Raw genomic sequence first — 22237 nt, forward strand, 5'->3', positions numbered from 1 at the left:
AAAAAAAAAAAAAAAAAAAAAAGTCTCATATGTTCAGAGGTGGTACTTTTGGAAGGTGATTGGGTCATGAGAGTGCTGTCTACCCTCATCAGTGGGTTAATACATATAGCTCAATGTATTTTTAGGAGGTGGAACCTGGCAGAAGGAGATGGGTCACTTGGGGTGATGACCTGCGAGGGTGTATTCTTGTCCCCAGATCTCCCTTCTGTCTCTGCTTTCTGGCTGCCAAGACCTGAGCAGCTTCTTTGCCTAGGCCTTTCCACTATCTGTTTCTGATGTTGAGCCAGCCTACCATGGACTGAACCCTCTGAAACTGCGAGCCAAGTAAATCTCTCCTTCTGTAAGTTGTAGGTGTTGGGTATTCTGTCTCAGCAAAAGGAAAGTGACTAATACAGAGACTTTGTCTCAAAAAATAAATGAACAATATCAACAGAACTAATAGGACACAAAAGTGGTAAATTTGGGCATTTACTGAAATACTTTGGTGCATGAATATTTATTTTATTTTATTTTATTTTTTGGTACTAGGGATTGAAGTCGGGTCCTTGTGCTTGCAAGGCAGGCCACCGAACCACTGAGCTAAATCCCAGCCTGGTGCATGAATGTTTATAACTTTTTTGTATTTTTTATGTATGAAGTTATCCTGTTTTTTAAATAAAAGTTTCAAGTCTCCGGACAAATGTCTCCTCCACTCAAGGCTGACCTCAAGGGTGATTACATTAATTGCTGTTTCTCTGAGATCCTATGAGGATAAAACCAGTAAGAGAGCCTGTTTCACCGGGCAGTGTTTCTCATTGTTCTTCATTCCTCTTTCTATAATTTCCAAATTTACTGCAGTGCCTTGAATGCAATAGTTATTCCTTCTGATACTGTTATTATAAATTCTAAATGGGGGAGGGAAGGAAGCCCCACCCACTCAATTTGTCTTTATTTGATAAAGAAGGCAAAACAAAAAACAAAAAACAAAAACAAAAAACAAAACAAAACAAAAAAAACCCTATACATTATAGGAATCGGAGAAAGCTTAAGGATTCCTCAGTGTGTTTTAACAAAGCAGTTCCTTTGCCCCTAGGGATGCAGTGTGGTTTGTGGAGTAGAGATTCTGTCATTGTTGTTGGTTTCTCCAACTCTGCACTATTTAGAATGCTTCTGGTGTTGAGTGACGACAGATCCTGAACTTTTCTGGCTTCAGCAACAACTGTGGTTGTTGTTCTTCCAACTGGGAGCAGGGTGCAGGGGCAGCGCTGACCAATTTCCAACTCAGTTCCATTTTCCTAGACTCTGCTGGCGTCATCTGCACGCTGATAGCGACCAGTGGGCGGGGAGGGGGCTCCTACCCTGTGGTGCAGGCGTCTAGGGGAGGAGACAGCTGCGGTCCTTATCTCCTTTCTCCTTGGCCTAAGAAGACACCCTGTATGCCCTGGGAAACCTCCCCTCCTGCCCAGGGCAGTGGGGCGGGTTCCCACAGACCAGCCTGACCCCCCCGCCAGGCCCAGCTCAGTGTCCCTGGAGGAACTGCCAGTGCCTGGTGGAGGGGAGTTTCCTGAACCAGGTGGGTGTGGCAGGTTAAGGAAAACTGACTGTAAAACCCACCAACCACTCAGGATACAGCTTTGATATGGAGATGGTCCCAGAGGCCTTATATTCTGGCTGATTTGCACTTAAGAAAATAATAGAACCTTTTTTTTCCTGCAGTTTCTGTCCACAGTGATCTGTGCTAAAAGGCCAAGGGCAGAGCCAGGTGAGGGGAGGAAATGACCAAAAAAAACCTCCTGTGCCTACAATAGCTATTTGGTGAAATCCAAAAAGGCAGCCAGGTGTGGTGGCACGTGCCTGTGATCTCTGCATTCTGGGAGGCTGATGCAGGAGGATCCCAAGCTCAAGTCCAGCCTGGGCAACTTAGCAAGACCTTGTCTTGACAATAACAAGACAAAAAGGTCACAGGATGTGGCTCGATTCAAAGGCCCTGGGTTCAATCTCCAATACCTGGGCATGGAGGATCCTGGGCCTAAGTCACAGAAGGGATCTATAGGCTGTGGAGAGATGACCCAGGCCCAGTTCTGATTTCAGGTAGAAGTCAAGCCAGAGAGCCCTGACAGGGGACAGGAAGGCAGAGTAACTACCTGGTGGCAGCCCCTCCATGGCCCGGGTAAAGTCAGTTCTGCCAAAAATCCGACCGGAGGCCTGAATGACTCTGCCTCTGGAGAAGCTGAGGCATGACCCAGATACAGTAGTCTGTACCCAGTCAGTGTTTAAGAAGCTCAAGGATTAAGATACATTTGGGCAGCAGGAAACTGGCCAGGAGGGCAGACCAGAGGAGCAGTGCTTTCCTGTATTAGGGCCCAGAGGAAACAGTGAGATGCCAGGATTTCAAAGCAACAAGATGTTCAAAGAAGTTGGCTGTGGTGATGGCACATGTTTTGAAATCTAGCATTCTGGGTGGCTGAGGTGGGGGGGGTGGTGGCAAATGCAAGCTCAGTCTGGGCAATTTGGTGACAGACCTTACCTCAAAAATACAAAAATAAAGGGATAAGGATATAGCTCAATGTGAAAACCTTGGGTTCAATCCTCAGCTTGAAAAATAAACATTGAAAGATGGAGGACCATCTTATTTAGGTCTGTGTCCTGCTATTGAATATCCCACTGTAACGTATTTCCTGGATTTGTGAGAGCAATGCTAATTTAAGCCCCAGTGTAATTTCAGTAAATGCAGCCCCTTTTAAATTAAAGTATCTATGAAATTCAAAATGATCTTGGAATAAAAATCCATAAACAGCAAACAGTTGACGGCCAGAAAAAACAGTCCAGCCTGTTATTCATTGTAATCACCACCTCTTACTTTTCCGAATTGTGTCTCTAACATCTTTGGAATAGCTTGAGATATTTATGGAACTAGCCTGGTAGAGATTTAGTGGTGATATATATTACTGTGAGCTCTGGGAGAAAAAAAATTGGGACACAGAAAAAAATTTTTTCTATTCTCCTCTCTGAAAATGTTTAGGAGCACATATGAGGAACTATTAATAGTGATTACTTTGGACCAATGGGACTTGGGGTTGGGCTGACCAGGAAAGGCAATTTACTTTCACTGCCATCCTGTGGGGTAGGCATTTTAAAAATAAATCGTAAGCTTATATGACTGTCATCATTTTTACACATTAAGTAAAGTAAAATTAAAGGAAAAGAACTTATTAGATGTATCCTTGGTTGATCAAGTTGGGACCTGTTCTATCAATTCCTTCTTCTGCTGTGTTCTGTGCTCTCCTCCTCTCTGGGAAGGACTCAGTTTGAGTCATTCTTGGCAACCTCTCCCCGTAGTGCAGGAATTTGGGGGACAGAGTTTCATGCTAATAAACGGCAGGTATCCAGCACTGCACGTTGTGTATGAACACTTCTACTAAATACCATCATGAAGTCTCCATGAGCCCTTTTCTCATAAACACCCTAAGAAATAGCCAGAGATCTGGCACGGTTCATTAGGAAATGTAACAGACTTGTGACTAAACACGAGTGACAGATTTTGATTCGAGTTAGCTCAGTAGTGCAGAAAAATCAACCTTGACTCCATCCGAGGGGGTGGGGCACAAAAGAAGTTCCTGCTCCGGGCAAGATTTTGAGGCAGGGATGACTCCTCAGTGAATTAGAGAGTACTTGCAACAGTTCCAGTGGACAAGCATTATTGTAAAAATGATCCCCAAGAATTTAAATGCTGTATTTTATAGGAACACAGATCAAACAAGGATGCTCAGTGGATCTTGTTTGCTTTCCACACTTTTCAAAACATCTGGACTGACCTGAGATGTGTAGCAACTTTTTCATCTTGGAAATATTCATTCCTCTTAGATTCACAAGACTAGAAACCAGGCAAAGAAACGTATGATGGCATGTAAAAAACCCAAGCAATGTATTTGTTGTAATCACTGCTTGCTCTTTTGATTGTAGCATTTTGGTAACAGTAAAGCAAATTCCCTTATCTGTTTTCAGCCTGACCTTTAGCACTGAAATCTACTTAAGAGATATGCTCAAGGCCAGCGGAATTCCACAGAGTTGGGTATAGGACAGCCAAGCAGGAAGCTTTTAGTAGCCAAGTTCTTTTCAAACCTGCACAAACAAAACTTGGGGTTTCCTCTCTGTTCTCCCCACTTCCACTCCTTATTCTATCTTTCCTCCTACCTCATATCCTTTCTTCCTTTCATCTTGGAAAAGTATGAGTGGTGGTTCTGGTTAGCGTAGAGGCAGCTACTGAATCCTTTCGATATTGTTGTTTGCATCAGAAGTTTTTCACTGAAGGATTTGACTTTAAAGATCGGCCATGCCTATACAAACTTTTACTTGAAGACTGGAGAAATGCAAAATAAGCTTGTGATTAATGACAGGGCTCTAAAGATTAAGACAAGTATGATGGTTAGTTTCTTCTTATGCATTTATTGGTTGTTTTTCTTTAAGTCTCTAGAACATTATTTATTTGACCTGGAGCCTTTTTTCATTTGTTCGTTTTTTTTGCAAGACAGGTGCTAGAACCACTGAGCTAAATCCCTGGCCCTGGCCTGGAGTCTTATTAAACACAATCTAATCTTTAGATTCCACACAACCTAAATCTTGAAATAACTAGCAAAGGTGACTGTTTCTCTGTCTGAGTGTTATTACTTGCTCATCTTAGGACTAAGAACCAATAAGGGTTTTATTTGAAGGGCTGGGCACGTAGCTCAGTGATAGGGCACTTGCTTAATATGTATGAGGCTATGGATATGCTCCCCAGCACCAGAAAAGGAAAAAAAAATTACATGGAATAATATATGTTCCTTGGAGCCATTGAGTTAGCCATGCGGTATGCGTTGTTGGGATTTGTCAGGTAAGCAACAGCAGGGGGGAAAAAGCTTAGGAAAAGACCTCAATTTAAGTTTTGCAAGCTCATCAGCATTGACATTTTAGGCTGCAAAATTCTTTACATGTGTGTGTGTGTGTGTGTGTGTGTGTGTGTGTGTGTGTGTACATGAGGGTAGGGACTGGGGAGGGGGATCCTGGACAGTGAGGCATGTTTAGCAGCATTCTTAGCTTCTACTCCTCAGGGCCAGTGGGAATCTGTTCCCTTGAGTTATGATGACACCCAAAAGTGTCTTTAGATATTGCTCAGTGTTCCCAACGGGACAAAAATCATTCCTTACTAACCTAAATTCCACACTGGTCACGATCACGAATCCCTAAATTCTTATGACCAGTATCTCCCTGAGAGTTATTTCAGAAACTTCCAAATATTAAGACAAAAAAAAAGCAAAAACAAACAAACAAACCAACAAACAACGGTGGCAGGGTAAGCCTTTACACAGCCCTGACGTTTCCTTGGCCATTTACCTAAGAGAGCATGTTATGGCCTCATTCCTGTGATGGACTTCAATGATCTAATACATCTCCCCGTCTCAGTATTCCAGCTCATGACGGCACAATCATTTCACTGATGCTGAAAACCTGCTGGAACAGCAATGGAACAAATTCTCCCGAAGGAAGCTTCACTCATAGCCTGGGCCAGACATAACACTGCAGTGAATGTTTTTTTTTTTTTACGTATAACATAGAAAATTCCAACGATTCAAGGCAGAGCACAGTGTTAGTCTTTTTCTATTATTATTATATCCAAGTCTGGTACACAAATCACATATAGACTGAGCTAAGAATAATTACAGAGGAAGAAATAAAATATGTCATGGTGGCTTAAAATCATAGCCAAATCTACATATTCAAGTCAACAATGAAATACCTTACTTATTTCCTATTTGAGAAACATACTATGATTCCTAGATTCAAATAAAGTATAAAATATAGAAACTTAGACTTGGGTATAAAACTATTCCTGTCCCTCTTCCCTTTTCCTTTATTTATTTATTTATGGTACGGGGATCAAACTTGGGACCTTGCACTCTCAAGGCAGACAGCAAAACCACTGAGTTACATCCCCAGACCTCCTTTGTCTTTTTGAAGAACAGTAGTCATACATATAAGGAAAGTACATGCATTGCATACTGTTAATGTTCACTTGAACATATGAAATTCAGCAGCTGCCTTAGCAAGCACTATAAAGAAGGGAGTGTGAATTTTACTAGCTTCTCTGTAACGTGAATGATTTTTTAGGTCGTACCAACCAAGCACAGGTCTCCCACCCACCCCCATCCTGGGAAATGAATCCAGGGCTTACTCACGGAGCCCTTTGAATTTTCAACACAGGGTCTCACTAAGTCATTCAGTTGCAGAGGCTGGACTCCATCTTGTGAGCCTCCTGCCCCAGCCTCCCAGGGTGCTGGGATTACAGATGTGTGCCCCCACACCCATCTCATGAGGACAGGTCTTTAGTTGCAAAGGCTAAACAGTAGTTCACGGACTTCTTCTAGGTAGTGAGATTAGCCGTGTGGCTTTTGTGTGTGTGTGTGTGTGTGTGTGTGCTGGGGATTGAACTTGGGTCCTTGTGCTTGCTAGGTAGGTGGTAGAACCACTGAGCTAACTCCACAGCCCCCGTGTGGCTTTTTCACTCAGAGAGCTGCAAGTGGGTCAGGTCAATAACTGGGTAAGAATTTCACCTTACTGAAAGATTTCACTAATACATTCTAAACTCCATTAACAGAAATTAATGTTAGAAGTTAAAAACTAAGAATCACCTAACCTTCAAGAACCCCATGCATAAACAAAGCGAATTCTCCTTCCTGTGTCTTGTTTCCCTATTTCCCACCATCAACCTCAACCCAACTTGTTTTCTTCTGCCAGAGAATGCTCCTTCCTGCGGGGCCACTGCCCTCTAAACCTGTCATAATGGCCCCCTTCTCCACGGAGCCTCCTGTTCTTATCCTTCTAAACCAGCACAGCCCGGTTTCCTGGAAAATGCCCTTGAGCAGTATCTCACAATGTCTTGTAAACGCTTCAGGTTCTCTCTTAAGATCTCCTGCTTTCCCTTTCCTATCGCAGAAAACCCCTCTGGGGAAGCATATCTGGTTTCCGTGTTCCGCTTCCCAACGCCATGTGGCCTCGGACTTTGCACGCTGAGTTCAGCAGATAACATGTTAAATCAATGACCCACCAGATAGCATGTGCGCGCCTGGTGTTTATTCTACCCCAGAGTGTCCATCTGGAGCATGAGATAACATAGTTATACTCCCTCCAGCCACATTAGCGGTGTCAGGTGAGGAGAGGCAAAGCCCAGTTACAGATCACGTCCCCAGGCTGATGTTGCCGTCTTTCCTGTTGCAAGCACATGTCAGCATTCCTGTTTCATATCTTTCTACATATCTGCAGTGAACAAGCTCCCTCGTAAATATGGGCTGCTTACTGAAACTGAGCCCCCCCCCCGTCATAGCTCAATCTGCATTTCCACATTTAGAAATATAAAAGTGATACATCACCGAGCCCTGATTCCTGTGTAGGGATTGCTGGTCAGTTCTGAAATGACACCGCCCTGGACCTTCCTGGAAAACACCTTTCTGCTCAGGCATGGTGGCACTCTGGGCGGCTGAAGCAGGAGGATTGCGAATTTGTACTCAGCCAGGGCAATTTAACAATTTAGTGAGATCTCGTCTCAAAATAAAAAGCGAAATGGATGGGGCTGGGGATTTAGCTCAGTGGTGCCACCGCCTGCTGCGCAAGGTCCTGAGTTCGATCCCCAGTACCAAATAAAAGAGAAAGAAAGAAAGAAAGAAAGAAAGAAAGAAAGAAAGAAAGAAAGAAAGAAAGAAAGAAAGAAAGAAAGGAAGGAGGGAGGGAAGGAAGGAAGAAAGAAAGGAAGAAAGAAAGAAAGTGAAAAAATGAAATGGAATGGGGATATATCTCAGTGCAAGGGCCCTTGCTTTAAATTCTCAGTACCACAAAGAAAAAAGACCTTTGCAAAGGAAGAAATTTCCCAAAGTGGGTCTATATGAATGAGGAGGACCAATATTTAGAGTTCCTCAAGACGTACTGGCTCATCCTTTTATATACATCTGTATTTCCATTAAAGGGACTATTGGAGCTGAGTTATTTCTCCTATAAAATGAGAGTTAGATTTCTTTAACTTGGCCTGACTCTGGGTCTTTCTGTCTTTGGCCTTTGGAAGAGCTGCACTCTGGCAGAAGAGTCTTCTGCTAACTTGTGGTTGTTCCCTTGTTTGCAGTGTTGGAGGCCCACATGGGCCACCCAGGCACTGCTGGAACTCAGTGCTGGACCAAAGGCAATGGTGGTGTTTTGACAGCAGATGGAGGGAGGTTTGCATTTATTTGAGTCTTGCCTCTGCCACTGTTGGCAGTTTGCTTTGGAGAAAGCCATTTAACCTCTCTGCCTCCCCATTTCCCTTGTGAAAAATGGAGACTGTGATAACACATAGCTCTCAGGGTTGCTCCAGAATTTTAGTGAATGGGCATTGTAAGCTGGGTCCTGGGCTCAATCCCCAGTACCAAAGAAAGAGCGGGGAGAGAAACGTATGGCAAAGTCTATCTACATTGCTATATAAATGCCCATTTAAAAAAGTTACATCACCAGAGTCTGGTGTGCAAATGACACGCGTTCATTTCACATCCACACTTGGGGCTTACACTCACCTCATTCCTGTGAGGTGCAGGGCACAGAAAGTTAAGAGAGACTGACCGTGCCTTCAGGGAGTATTTGATGGAGAAGTAAGCCAGATATCAAATGGGCTTAATTATGCTTGCTTTATGAGTCTGGAAAAGTAGCTTATCTTCTGTAAGTTTCGGTTTCCTTACAGAACCAATGTAGCAACAGCTACTTTTCAAGGACAAATGGGATAAGACACATACGGCATTGAGCCCAATACTTGTCGTATGTAGCTCGGCAAATTATGCTTTTCCATTATCAAATCTGACAAGTATCATGAGGGTCCAAGTTAATAACCAAGAACTGTTATATCTGGGTAGAAAAAAAAATCTGGAAAGGCTTCAGAGAAGGTTTAGAATTTGACCACAGGCCTGATGGATAAACAGATTTGTGCATTCAAAGACAATCATAGTGGGGCTGGGGATTTAGCTCAGAGATTCCACTGCTTGATTCAAAAAAAAAAAAAAAAAAAAAAAAAAAAAAAGACCATTGTATCATAGTCACACTGTGCCCTGAGTTGGTCAAAGAGGCTTGGGGACAGAGTGACACCAAGAAGCATGACCAGAGAAGAGATGATAAATGGAAAACCTGTGTGCCTACTCTCAACACATTGCCTTCTTCTCCCAAGAGGTAGTCATATAAAGAGGAGAAAGAGACATAACTAGAAAAAAGCCTCATGCAACAGAAAAAGTTTAGCACAAAAGGGCCAAAGAGACAGAGTCACGAGAGAAATAAGGAAATAATAAACACCTTCAGTCTTTAACACATAAACAACACAAACAGTCCACATTTTCTGGGGCTGGGAGTGTAGCTGAGTGGTAGAGCACTTGCCTCGCATGTATGAAACCCTGGGTTCTCTTTCACCAGCATTGCAAACAAAGAAACGAAACCTTAAGGACCAACATCTAGTTTGAGATCTGCTCTCCTCTCAAACTCTGAGACCCAGTTTTATTGGGCCCAAAGCATCAGACTTTTTCCTCCAAGGAATCGTGATGTCTTCACAGGGCCCAGTATGGTTAGCATGTAGAGTCAGGCTGCTTCTCCTGAAGAATTTAATCAGAGACAATGATGGTTATTCAATGGTAATATATTATACTGCCTTAGTGTAAGCCCTGGGCCTGTCATTTTTTTTATTTATTTATTTATTTATTTATTTATTTATTTATTTATTTTCCAGTATGGGGATTGAACTCAAGACCTTGCACTTGCAAGGCAGGCATGGTGCCACTGAGCTACATCCCCAGCATCCTGCAATTTTATTAACAGGCCAGGTTCACTAAGGCATATGGGTGCCTCATCACAGGGTCTCCCCTCCCTATATAGAAACAGAATTGCTGAAATATAGTCAGCAAGAACTATTCTACCATTCAACCACAAAATAATCTATCATTTGGCAAAATATTTAGGACTTTTAAGTAACTTCTTTGCATATTCATGTCTGTTTCTTATAATTATCATCTCAGGAAAGGAAACCCAATGTTTGATTAATAATCCAGGCAGCTCTTTTTGCCAAGGAGACCCACAGAACTGCTAGGAACTTCTTTTATTTAAAGAAAGTTCTGCTTTATAAAATAAAATTACTGGGCCAGGGATTTGGCTCAGTGGTACTACCGCCTGCCTTGTAAGCACAAGATCCTGAGTTTGATACATGGTACAAAAAAAAAAAAATCAATAAAATAAAATTACTGACAGAGTTACCTTTTCATAATTTTGTCACCTTTGCCCCATTAAAATTGGTAAACAATCCGGGTGTGGTGGTGCAAACCTGTAAACCCAGTACTTGGGAGGCTGAGGCAGGAGGATCACTGGGCTATATAGTGAGTTCAAGACAATCCTGAACTACATAGCGAGTCTCTGTCCCGAAAAACAAAAAACAAAACAAGATAAAAAAAATTGGTAAGCAACATCAATGAGCATACACTAAATAGAGACGTAAATGACATTTGTTGTGTGTTCAGCCTCTACACTTCCCACTTCCTTACTTGAGAAACCCTTTGGAGATGATGTTCTTGCTACAAATCAACCTTTAACCCAGAGCTAAGCTTTGTACATTCATTTGTTTATGCATCCAGCCATGTATCCCTCACACAGTAATTGAGCAGCTGTTAAATGCCTAGCACCATGCAAAGCACTTGGAATGAATCCGCAAAAAAGCAGGAAAAGATTCCTCCCCTCCTGGAGCTCACAGCCTCATGGCGGGGGGTGTTGCATAATAAATAAGAAACATAAACAAAAGCATCATATAGTATGTAGGAAGCTTCTAAGTGCTCCGGGGAAGTAAGTAAAGAGATAGTGTGCAGGTGCGTGGGGTGGGGAGAGAGCAGGTGACCATATGGAACGGGGTGACCAGGGACAGTCCCGGGGAGGACCTGAGATGGAGAGAAGTTAAGGAGTTGGACAAGGCAGTAGCAGGAACACAGAGACCGGGGCAGGAGGCCAGCAGGTTCCAGTGCAGCAGGAAGGTCAGGGTGGCTGGGGCGAATTAGAGAGGAGGCCAAGCCCCAGGAAGGGGGACAGAGGCGGCCAGCGGGAATGTGAGCAGTGCAGTGCCACGGTCTGACTCAGTGATTAAAAGCATCCAACTGTGCTGGGTTGAGAAGGGACAGTGGAGAGACAGGAAGTAGGGAGATAAAATTATTATTTCCTAATATCACCTCAGAGTTTTTTTGTTTGTTTTTGTTTTGTTTTTTGAGATAGGGTCCCAGTAGGTAGTTCAGGCTGGCTGTCAACTCCTGGCAATTCTCCTGCCTCAGCCTCCCAAGGGCTGGCAATAGAGGTGGGCGTCACCACCACTGGCTACCTGAGAAAACATTTGAAATTCTTCTGGGTTTATAATTATTTCAAGTCAGCCACAGAACTGGAAAACAAGGCTAGAGAACCGTGCCCTGTTCAGTCACTCCCTCAAACTGCAGCCCTGTTCTGGAAATGTTGCCCCGTCCCTGACACAGGCTTCTTCCACTTCGGAGGAGCCCTGGATACCTCTGAGCTAAATAGGTAGTTTCCTTGGGGGCCATGCAGTTATGTAACAGAAGTGTCAGGGCCACTGAGGCAAACACAGGGCTGGAAAGGTGCAGAAGTCGATCCGGAATGCGTGGCAATGCAATTAGAGAATAGAACATGGTCTCTACGCTCCCTGTATCTCATCCACACAGTAGGTACACAGAGCAGATGCTCTTCGACATTGATGACAAGATGGGAAATGCCACACCCTTCTGTGCTCAGTTATCATCTTGGACCTGACACCCTGCACCTTAAACTTTGCCACTCTTTTCTTTTGCTCTGAAGTCTAAGTAAGATTGAGCATTTAATTTCTAAAGAACTGTGTTGCTGGTGTGTGTAAACACACATGAGTCACAGGCAGGAATGCTTAGGGCTGTCTTCATTATTTCACATGATTGCAAATGTAGGAGCATGGCTATTCAGGGAAACCCTAAGAGGTTACTGCCCTAGAAAGGGAAGTCTCTGGCCGCTGCTGAACCAAGTACAGCAATCAAAAAGCTGAAGTGGGGCTGTGGAGAATTGTGCTGCCGCCACGAGAGTCTGACGGATCTGGGGAGGTCATTTAGCTGCTAGAGGGTCATTAGGGAGCCGCTGCTGCCAGCGGAGTCACTTCAGAGACAGCGAGAGGCCCCAGGTTCTGTGTGGTGGGTTCGAATCGCTACAATATGTTGTGCAGTGTCTGCTCTGGCCAAGGAGGCAGGAACAGAATCCTGACAGAAGCACTGATGGTTCCTGACGTGAGGTCCTTCACCTTACTAGCTCTACCTTCCAGCCATGTTTGCAAGGTGAGCTGTGAGTCCTTTTTTAAGTGGTCTGAAGAAGACATGATCTAAATTCCTCTCGGAATGCAAAGATGGTTACTTCAAGTGAATCTTCTTGTTATCTGAAGCTTGGCTGCTTCCCATAAGCTGATTTCTTGGGTCACTGGTGGAGAGTGAACCCAGTGAGGAGTCCTCACCCCATCTGCACCCACTCTGAAATCCTCCGCAATATCCTCCTCACCTTGGTCAGCCCTGAAGGCAAACTGGGGGCTTTGGGCTGGAACCGAGGGAACCAGATCCTCTGTTTTCCTCAATAAAGTGGTGACTTTAAGTTTATTTACTTATTTAGTGGTACTGGGGATTGAACCCAGAGATTCGTACATGCTAGGCAAGAGCTATACCACTGAGTTGCATCCTCCCACCCCAGTTAAGTTTTGAGGCAGGGTTCCACTAAGTTCCTCAGGCTGATCTCAAACTGGTGATCCTCCTGCCTCGTCCTTCCAAGTAGCTGGGATTTAGGTGTGCACCACCACACCTGGATTTTAATTGAGCACAAGGCCCAGCCTGAGATGATATTTTCTATGTCTGGTGCATCATTCAGGAAGGCAGGGATTAAGATCATTTACTGGATTTTCAAAAGGGGTTGCATTCTAAACCCCTTAGGTCATTGGCCCAGGTGATGCTAATGAACTTCCTGTTTTAAATTGTGAAAATCCCTTTCATGTTTCTGGTAACTGTGTCTCGTGCTCACAGCTGGAAGATGTGGCAGAGTCCTCAAATTCCCACCCTTCCGGAGAAGGGAACCATGTGAATCAGATTCGTAGAAGATGCCTAACATAGATAGACCAGAAGGGCAACATGCATAAAAAGGGGGAAGTAAAGGAGTTAAAATTACCCTGAAGACCCGTGAGTTATGAAAAATGAGACTTTGGTCAAGCTGATTTAGGTTGTGTTAACAGTCGGTTGGAGGCAATGCTCATGGGGTTTCCGGGTGACAGCAGCTGCAGCTGCCAGCCCGGTCAGGGCTGTCTGTGGTCCCCAGCTGCTTGACTGCAGAGCATTGCTTGGTGGCATGGCAGTCGTGTAGCCACATTCACCAGCCGGGGCTGACTTCAACTGTGAGAAATATCCTGGATGTGTAAGTGCAAAAGCACAGCAGAAGGGCTGCAAAGGAAACAGCGTGCCACTGCTGTCGGGTGTGCTAAGGACCAGAGGACTGTGGCTTCACTGGGTTTGTCAGTTTCCTAGGTCTGCCGAAGCCAATCAGCACAAACAACAGGAGCTCATTCCTATACAACTGAGGCCGGAAGCCAGGTATCAGGCTACCAGCAGGTTTGCGCCTTCTCCAAAGGCTCTGGAAAAGAGTCCTTCCTGCCTCTCCCAGTCCCCGGTGGTCCCAGGTATTCTGTGGCTGGTGGTGGCATAACTCCAATGTCTGCTCCCCTTGTCACAAGGCCTTCCTCCCTGTGTGTCTGTGGGTCCCCCTGGATTTAGGGCCTGCTCTAAATCAGGGTTTTATCTTGATAAGGCCACTTCTTTTTGTTGTCGTTTTTCCAGGGATCGATCTCGGGACCTTGCACTTGCGAGGCACGTGGCGGAAACACTGAGCTAGATCCCCGGCCCTAGAATTTCATCTTGAGAATGCCAACCAACTCCACCTTCTGAGACCCTGTTTCTAAATAAGTCACACCCTGGGGTTCCAGCAAATGTGAAGTTTAGGGATCCACTTCAACCCACTGCAACAGTATTGTTTGAAGTTTTTTAAAATATGAGATTGCATTCATGTATGAATTAGGATATCGATAGAAGGCTATATATTTGCTTGCTTACTCTAGTAGGGTTGAAGGCAGATGGTCAGTAGGAAGACAAGAAAATACAGTTGTGATCACAGAAACTTGTAGAGTGCTTACTACCTGGCTGACCCTAAATGGTTTTGGTAGGTTAAATCTCTTAATCCTCACAGCAAACTACTCAGGGAGTTGACATTTTCACTTTCATTTTATAAGTGGGAAAACTGAGGCACAGAAAAGTGGGGATACTTGCTCAGGCTCCCAGGGAAGATGTAAGATTGGAGCCTCAGAAACCCATGTTCACTGTGACTTTGTTGTTCTGTCCATCATAGACAGGCCCAATCCGAGAGAACTCGATCCCACTTCCGATGTACACACAGACCCCAACCCCACTTCCTTCCCCAAATCAAACATTAAGAAACAAACTTGCCACTTCTGCGGTCAGAGGTGTTTCATCTGTGGAATCGACTGAACTGAACACTGTCTTGTATTCACCTAACAGATGCTGTGGAAACCTCTATGGGTTGAGAAGAGAGTAGTTGTTCACGAATATCGCTGATGGCCTTCCAGACCACTAATACCACAACTGCGCCTAAGGAACCAAAGCTCAGTGATGCTCCAGTCAGAGGGGAGCCACACAGGAGGCAGCTCACAGAAGCTTCTGGAAAACTGCTGCTGAACTGCAATGGCGGTCATCAGCGTGTACCTTCCAAAGGACACACACTGGATGAAGAGGGAATTAGTCAGTGTATCTAAAAGAGTAAGAGCGACGATGGAAGTCCTAACAGGTGCTATGCTGAGTCTGTTTCCTCTTTGAATCCTCACCATGACCTTCTGAGTCATTAGCAGCCCCGAGGCCAGGCTGGTGAGTAATAACACAACAACAAGGATAGCCTGAAGGGAAAGATGGCCGTGGGCTTGCCCTGTACACCTGGTCCAGCGGCTGTCCTGCTTCTGGAGGCAGCTTGGCTAGAAGGTCATAGGCACATACAGTGAGGACGCGTGTGTACAGTGACAATTACCCAAGTGAATACTTAGGCTTTTTCACTATGGGTGCCTGGTAGGTGTGACTTTTCAAGTTGTTTCCCTCATCTGAATAATCTGTCGAGTGAAAACAGGCCTTCCGTGTGCACAGCCAGACGCTCTGGGGTAAGGTCTCCTTAAACAGCAGAAACCCCAGTCTAAACAAGTCCAGTTTATTCAGGGGTACTTGTGACTTGTACTCCCAGAGCCCAGGTTGAGACCAGCAGAGCAGCACTTGCCTCCTGGTCTTTCTTGACTTTACACAGGGCTCCTTTGGATTTCAAGAAGAGGATTCGCCAGAGCGTGAGATTGTGCCTGTAGAGACTGAGTGGTGTCCCCTGACGTAGAATAACTGACCTCCAGATCCCAGTGCCATTGTGTCTCAGCTCTCTGATCTTGGCCAGCGGGTTAACTCAGTAACCTTAGTTTCTTCATCTGTAAAATGGGTATAGGGATAAAATCTACCTCCAAAGGCTGGTATGAGGGTTAAGGGGTTGGATACTCCACAGAAACAGCTTTGTACACTGCTGGGTACTTGGTGCCCAGAAGTTTTAGTCCTCATTATTTGGACTAGGTCTCTGGGCTGTGCAACTTGGTCACCTAGTGCTTTGTGCTCACTTTGCCCTGAGCTGTCTACTGAGCCACTACCTATCTGCAAGGTATTTGGTGAGAAATACAAAGGGAAAGGGATGAGGTTTTTGCTTTTAGAGACCCACTTTTTAAATAGGAAGTAGATTGGTAAGGGTCCATTTTCTTTTCTGTGGGCCCAGCAAGTCCTGTGGGGGTTTCCTCTTCTGATAACTGGGGCAGGTTTCTCTCCCCACAGGGGCCCCTTTCTTTCCTCTGAACAAGAAGGGAAGATCCCCTTTCTCTTCCAGGAGTGGGCAAGACAACGTTCCATTGATGATGTGAATGGAGCATTTCTTTCTTACCCCAGGATCTTCCTGCCGGTGGTGGTGAGGCAGGGACATTTTCTCACTCCCTTGGCTTCAAAAGATTGTGATGCAAGTTTTCTGTAGGCGACAGGGGTGGCCCAGGCTTCCTGATGCTGGTATTGACTCACCACGGAGGGAGGTCATTTTGCCTGAGGTTTCTGAGAGGTACATTTCTGCGATTTCGCTCTGTTTCACCCCCTGCACCTGCCTGCCCACCGTTATGACCACTAGAGTCCCCCGTTCTGCTCCATTGTCATTTTTGCCACCTGGCCTGCTCTCCCTTGCATGGAAACCCAAGCTCCAGAAACATTACAGATGTTGAGGCGTCCATTGCTGGGTCCGCCCATAGAGCGCAGTGCCCGGCAGATGGTTGGAGTTTGGTACGCAGGCACTGAGTGAAGGAAGGACGCCCAAAAGCCACTTCTGGTATCTCTCTAAAATCCAGAAAATGCTTTTCTGAAAAATGGGTGATGGCAGTCAGGCTGCAATTGTTTTGGGGCTTCCAGAACGGCCTGATACTGGGTCACTCAGTCAAGTTACATGATGTATGCAGACTTCCCTGGCCCTACGAAGCAGGCATGCAGAAGGGTGACAGGTTTGTTTGGCCCCTGCTCTCTGAAAGCAGAGAATTCAGCTGTTGAGAGAAAGCTCACACACGAGCAGAAAATGAATCTTCCCAGAAGCAGCAAGGCTGGTCTTCAGCAGCAGGGATAGCCAGGGACACGCCTGCCTATCGCTGGGGAGAGGCCGGCGGACCATCTGCGGTAAGCCAAGTGTCCAGAGGCCCGTGCCTGGGGGCATCTGACATCACTCTGAATGTGCTCTGCAGAGTACCTCCGGAAGCCTTTGCTCCTAGTTCCAGGAAGCCCACGCGGACTGCTTGTTCTCTGTGGGGGCCCCCCCTTTTCTATCTTGCTGCTTTTTGCAAATTAAAAAGCAAGTCAGGCAGTCATGTTAAAAATAATCAAACCACAGCTAAAGGAAGGCACTATCAAAAGAACAGGGGGAGAAAATCAAGTTGAATATACTTCTGCTGGTGCTCTGTACTTGAGGGCCTGTGATTATTCATTTGGTGAAACCTCCGGGGCCTGGGGGAGATCATAGGGCCAGCATGACTTTCCCTTTGCATTACTTACACAGGTCATAAAAGTTAGCATGGGCTCTTTGGCCAAAAGCCCGAAAAAGTCACACCACCGTGGGGATGGGAAGAATGTTAATCAAAACGGAAAACCTACAGCTCCAGTTTTCTGGACGAACATTGTAAAGGTTTTTTGTGGTCAGCTTGCTCCTTTCTCTACCCCAAATCAGCTTCAGGTAGCAGAGGCCCAAGGGGAGGAAGTGCTGAGGACTCCGGGATGGGGGGGTCAGAGCCCACCCCCAACACTGGGCATGTGGGGGGCTGGACGTGGAGGACGTGAGGCTTTGAAGGGGCTCTGTACACTGAAGTCAGGGGTTACGAAGAGACAGTAGGGAGTCTGGGGGCTTGGAGAAGAAATAGGAGGCCTCAGAGGGCAGTCATGGCCACTTCCATTTCTTCTTTTCTTTTCTTTTTAAAAAAACTTCAGGCTCTTAGAGCACTGAAGCATTAAAAGATGTTAAAACAGGGGCCTCAAACGGACACAGCTGTATTTATTTATTTTGTTTTTGAGGCTGGACTCCCAACTCACTGCACTCCTCCTGCCTCAGCCTCCTTAGTGTGGGATTACGGGTGTAGTTTTAAATAATTAAACTGAACAAGTTACCCCTTTTTATGCACAAATAACCAAAATAAGGCGACTGTTATTCACTAGCCATGCCCAAAATGTATTAAAAATACAAATATCATGTCTCAGGTGGCAAGAAGCACCACGGGACATTCACAAATCTGGCAGCATCTTCCTGTTTTGTCTGAGGATCTCCAGGACCCTTCGGTGACGATGCTGTTGGAAGTGGGAACTGAGAGCCTCTGAGAGTTCCTCCAGCCCTGGTCCAGGCCTGAGCTTTGCCACTGTTCTGCTGTGCTCAGAGTAGACCCAGCGCAGCCTGCTCAGGGCCTGGCCTGCAGGCTGCAGAGGATGAATGAGTTGGCAGCTTGCTCCCTGGCCTCAGGGCTCTGCAGGGCCTCTCCAAACACAGTGGTTTGTTCAGGGCATTTTCTCTGACTCACTTCTGGATCGGCACTCGGGGCAGCACTAGATTCTTTACTATCAGAGTAGGTTTGAGTGCAGAATTTGCAAATTCCTTGACTAAACAATTGTAGCTTTGCTGGAACTGGAATCATTCTGAGAGCCAGCACACCAGGGTTAATGATAAACAGAGCACTGAGCCCCTTGCCTAAGACCCAGGGAACCTTTATCTCAGACACCCCACTGCTGCACTTATTTATTCACTCCACCAATATTCATTGAGCCACTTCAAGCTCCATGCTAAGTGCTGGAGAGAGAGCGTGAGCAAAGGCCAACCTGTACCCTTCCTGAATGAAGCCTGCTGTGTGTGGGAAGGGTTAGGGGTGTGTGTGTGTGTGTGTGTGTGTGTGTGTGTCTTAAGTGAAAAATCACAGAACAATGGAAGTCCCGCAGCTTTAAGAAAAAGCTTAAAGCAGATAGCTGGATCTGAGAGAGGAGAAGGGAAGGAAGAGACAGAAGACTGTTTTTGGCAACAAAAGCAGCAGGTACAAAGGTTCTGTGGTAGAGGAAGAGAAGCAGGGCTGGAGCAGAGTGGTGGAGACCTGGGCAGCTCCGGGGGGAACCGGGGGCAGAGTGAGGCTGGGCCTGGGTGCAGGGACCCTAACGTGTTGGTGGTGGGGTGGCCTGTGCAGGGCTTCTGGGCATCCTAGGTGTTTTCATCACAGGAGCAATGGGAAGTCCCCAAAAGGTGTTAGTGGGGGAGCAGTCTGTGGTCATTATGAAAAGATTAAACTGGCTGCAGGGGTAATTTTGTCTCTCAATTCCCGGTACTAGGGAGTGATCCTAGAGCCTTTGCCCTGAGGTCCGTCCCCAGTCCTTTTCTATATTTTATTTGGAGATGGCTCGCTAACTTGCTGAGGTGACCAGGCTCCAGGTTGTGGCTCTCCTCCTCAGCTTCCCAGGGAGCTGAGATTGCTGGTGCATGCAACCGAGCCCGGCTAAGCGAGCCAGCATCTGGACAGGTAAAGCTGTGCCCTGTAAACCCACTGACTGCAAGTTCAGGAATCGGTCATGGGGAGCCAAGGCTGAGGCCTTGCAGCCAGATCTGGGTTGGAATCTGGCTTCCAGCTTCATATTCTCCCATGGCCTGGGGCGAGCCAGCCAGTTTCCTCCTACATAAAACAGGGTAATAATACCCCTTTCTGCGTTGCTGTGAGCTTTAAGGAAATGAAAATAAACAGTCTTGCTTGATACACAATAAAGTCTCCTGGGAAATTTTAGAAGTAGCAACCTACTTTGATATATATGGTGTATGGCATTACATATGGCATAAAAGAGCCGATATCCAGCAGGAGATTTCACCTCTACTTGGAAAAAAATAAGATCTTGGGCTTCACCTAAGCTTCATTTTCCTATAGGTCTGTAGTTTGGGGATGCCAACTCTTCAGAACAACAAAACAACAACAAAATAAACACTCATTCATATGTTTGCTGAAGGTGCCACAGTTGTGTCTTCTGGCTTTGTAATCTGTCAGATGAGAGACCCTTGGCAAGATGAATAACCAGAGAACAAACAAATGCTAAGTGAATGCTGCAAATATAGCATGCAGCAGCCACTGGCTGCAGGCAAGCACAATTTCTGCTAAAGAGTAAGAATCTGCTGCTGTCTTCTTTGTAGCCAAAGTGGAGCTGGGCTCTGTTTGGATTGATCCAGGATGGGACATTTCAGTGCCCAGATGTCTTGCATGGCCAGAGCCCTGCAAGATTAGAAGAAGTCCAGGTGACCTTATGCGCAGGGTCTTGTCAAAAAAACTCAACAGCCAACTTCGGCAGACAACAATGGGACAATGTGAGCAGCCAGGATATCTGCCAATACACCCCATCCAGACTTTATAATGACACCTGGAGATCAGTGGTCACCATTGGAAGGTGATATAAAACCAATATATTATCTTAAAATTTATGAATAAAGGAATGAAACATTTATCTTGTCTTTCTGAGATGAACTACACCAAATGGTAGGCCAAGGGAAGCTTTTTCTTTATAAAAAGGTTTCACTAAAAAATGAAGTGCGAATGACAGAATTTCTATAGTTAGCTTGTAATCTTTAATGAATGATTGAATCTAGCCATTAATCATGGCTAGCTGATAACAGCTAAAAGAACACCTAATTTTGTGCCTCCTGATGGAAAAACAGAGCAAAATACCCTTTTCAAGATGAACTAGATACAAGTGAACTAGATGCAACTACCAAGTTTTAGGAAATAGAACAGAGGAACACGTTACGTGACCAAGACTGTGAGGAAACTCTACTGGAAAAAAAGAGAAGGGCCTGATTCCTAAAATCAAATGAATTGCAAAGAATAAAGCAGATGGGGGGAAAACCCACATAGAAGAAAAAAGAGACTTTATGAGACATACTGTTAAGCTGCAATGGTCAGGCGTGGATTCGAACAAACTAGAAATCCTTTAAAATAACAATGACAAATTCTCAGCAGCATTGGATATTTGATGACATTCACAGGAAATATTAACTTTTCGGGTGTGTCAAAAGTATAAGAAAGAGGGAATGTTTATTTTTTAGTGATACAAACTGAATACTTTGTGGATGAATGGTAGGACAGCTACAATTTGGTTCAAAATAATAGGATGGGGGATGGAGAGAAGGGTCAGTCAGGTCCTCAACAAAGCAGGATTACCTCAGTGGACAGTTGCTGAATGTGTACCACAGGCTCACGATAGTTTGGTGTTTTCCATAAAGACAAGAGTTTTTAAAAATCCATCGGCCAAGCTGTCTGTTCCCCTTTCAACATCAGAAGCACTATTATGGATAGTGTTATGTTAACATGGAGTCTCTGAGGGCTGATTTATCTAGTCACTTTCCCGGGAGTGCTGGATGAATGTCTTGGCAGTTAGGAAATCTTCTGTGACAGCTTCCTATTCAGCACTGAGTGATTTTGGACTCCAGCTCTCTGATGAGGGGCAGAGATGGTTTCTAACGTGCTGCTGGCAGTTGATTCTTGCCGTGGTGAAGAGATCTGGGTCCTACAGTGTGACTGAGAGTCCCTGCTTCCCTGTCTGAATACTGGGGTAAACTCAGTCCCCCAGTGCTTCACCCTCCTGGCTGGTGAAATGGAAATGCCAAGCGTGCTTACCTCCTGGGGTTGTCTCATGCATTCATTCCCCAAACACTGAGCACCTGGTATCAAGCTCTGGGCAAGGCATGGGTGAGGAAAATACAGGGCAGCAGCTGCGGACAGCTTCCAGGGAGAGGCCTGTGCCCCTCGCAGAGCACACTAACTGAGGGGCAACATTCAAAAAGCCGGAACCATGAAGAAAATACAACACAGCAATTCACTTAGTTTATTGTTTGCACAGGGAATGGAATGCTTTGCATTGAGCTGCATCCCCAGCCCTTTTATTTTATTTTTTTTGGTACCAGGGATCGAACTCGAGTCCTGACGACACAGAGCAATGAGACGGGTGCAGCTTTTGATAAGTGGGCTGGGGTAGACCCAAGACAGCTGGGCTGAGGGCCAGCTGCACTCCACGTGACTAGTGGAACCTCAGCTGCCATCACTGGTCCCTTCTTCCACGTGCAGCTGTGGTTTCATCCCCCTGAACCTCCCTTCATACTTGGCAACGCCGTATCTTGGGATTTGGGGCACTTGCAACTGGCAGAAGGGGTCATGATGGCATCTAGCGGGTGGAGGCCAAGGATAGCTGCCCAATATCCTATACGACAGCCCCTACACCAAAGTATTAACTTGCCCCACATGTCAACAACGGCGAGCCTGAGAAACCCTGCAAGGGCAGGAGTCAGAAAGGGGCTTGCAAATCCAGGATGCTGAATAAATGACGAGGGAAGGCTGAGCTAGACTTTGGAGCGTTTTTAGGCCACAACGAAAAACTTAGAATTATCCCCAGAGCAATGGTCAGGAAGGCAACCCATGTGAACCGCTTAGCACATACAGGCACTCCATAAATCTTGCCCATTATTTATCTCGCATTCCCTACTCTGCCCCGCCCCGCCCCGCCCTCGGCCTCGGCGTGGCGGC

The 22237-nt window shown here is 45.7% G+C and overlaps 1 protein-coding gene and 1 long non-coding RNA gene across 2 annotated transcripts in view; one reads left to right on the top strand and one right to left on the bottom strand.

The window, feature by feature from the left end:
- The window catches only part of LOC104853668, a 12561-nt gene extending 7068 nt beyond the window's left edge, over window positions 1-5493 (bottom strand). The window contains exons 1-2 of the long non-coding RNA XR_777841.1: window positions 5353-5493; window positions 4174-4339 (exon numbers count right to left, since the gene is read on the bottom strand). This is a non-coding gene — a long non-coding RNA (uncharacterized LOC104853668). The remainder of the gene's footprint in view (window positions 1-4173; window positions 4340-5352) is intronic.
- Window positions 5494-15022: 9529 nt separating this feature from the next.
- Agfg1 (ArfGAP with FG repeats 1) overlaps window positions 15023-22237 on the top strand; it is a 64442-nt gene continuing 57227 nt past the window's right edge. Inside the window, exons 1-4 of the mRNA XM_010611742.3 lie at window positions 15023-15108; window positions 15181-15265; window positions 17215-17388; window positions 19858-20108. Coding sequence (XP_010610044.2) covers window positions 15023-15108; window positions 15181-15265; window positions 17215-17388; window positions 19858-20108 — 596 coding nt within the window. The remainder of the gene's footprint in view (window positions 15109-15180; window positions 15266-17214; window positions 17389-19857; window positions 20109-22237) is intronic.

The sequence above is a fragment of the Fukomys damarensis genome, unplaced genomic scaffold (assembly GCF_012274545.1).
Source record: "Fukomys damarensis isolate Sample0158 unplaced genomic scaffold, DMR_v1.0_HiC HiC_scaffold_16, whole genome shotgun sequence".
Classification (NCBI taxonomy): Eukaryota; Metazoa; Chordata; class Mammalia; order Rodentia; family Bathyergidae; genus Fukomys; species Fukomys damarensis.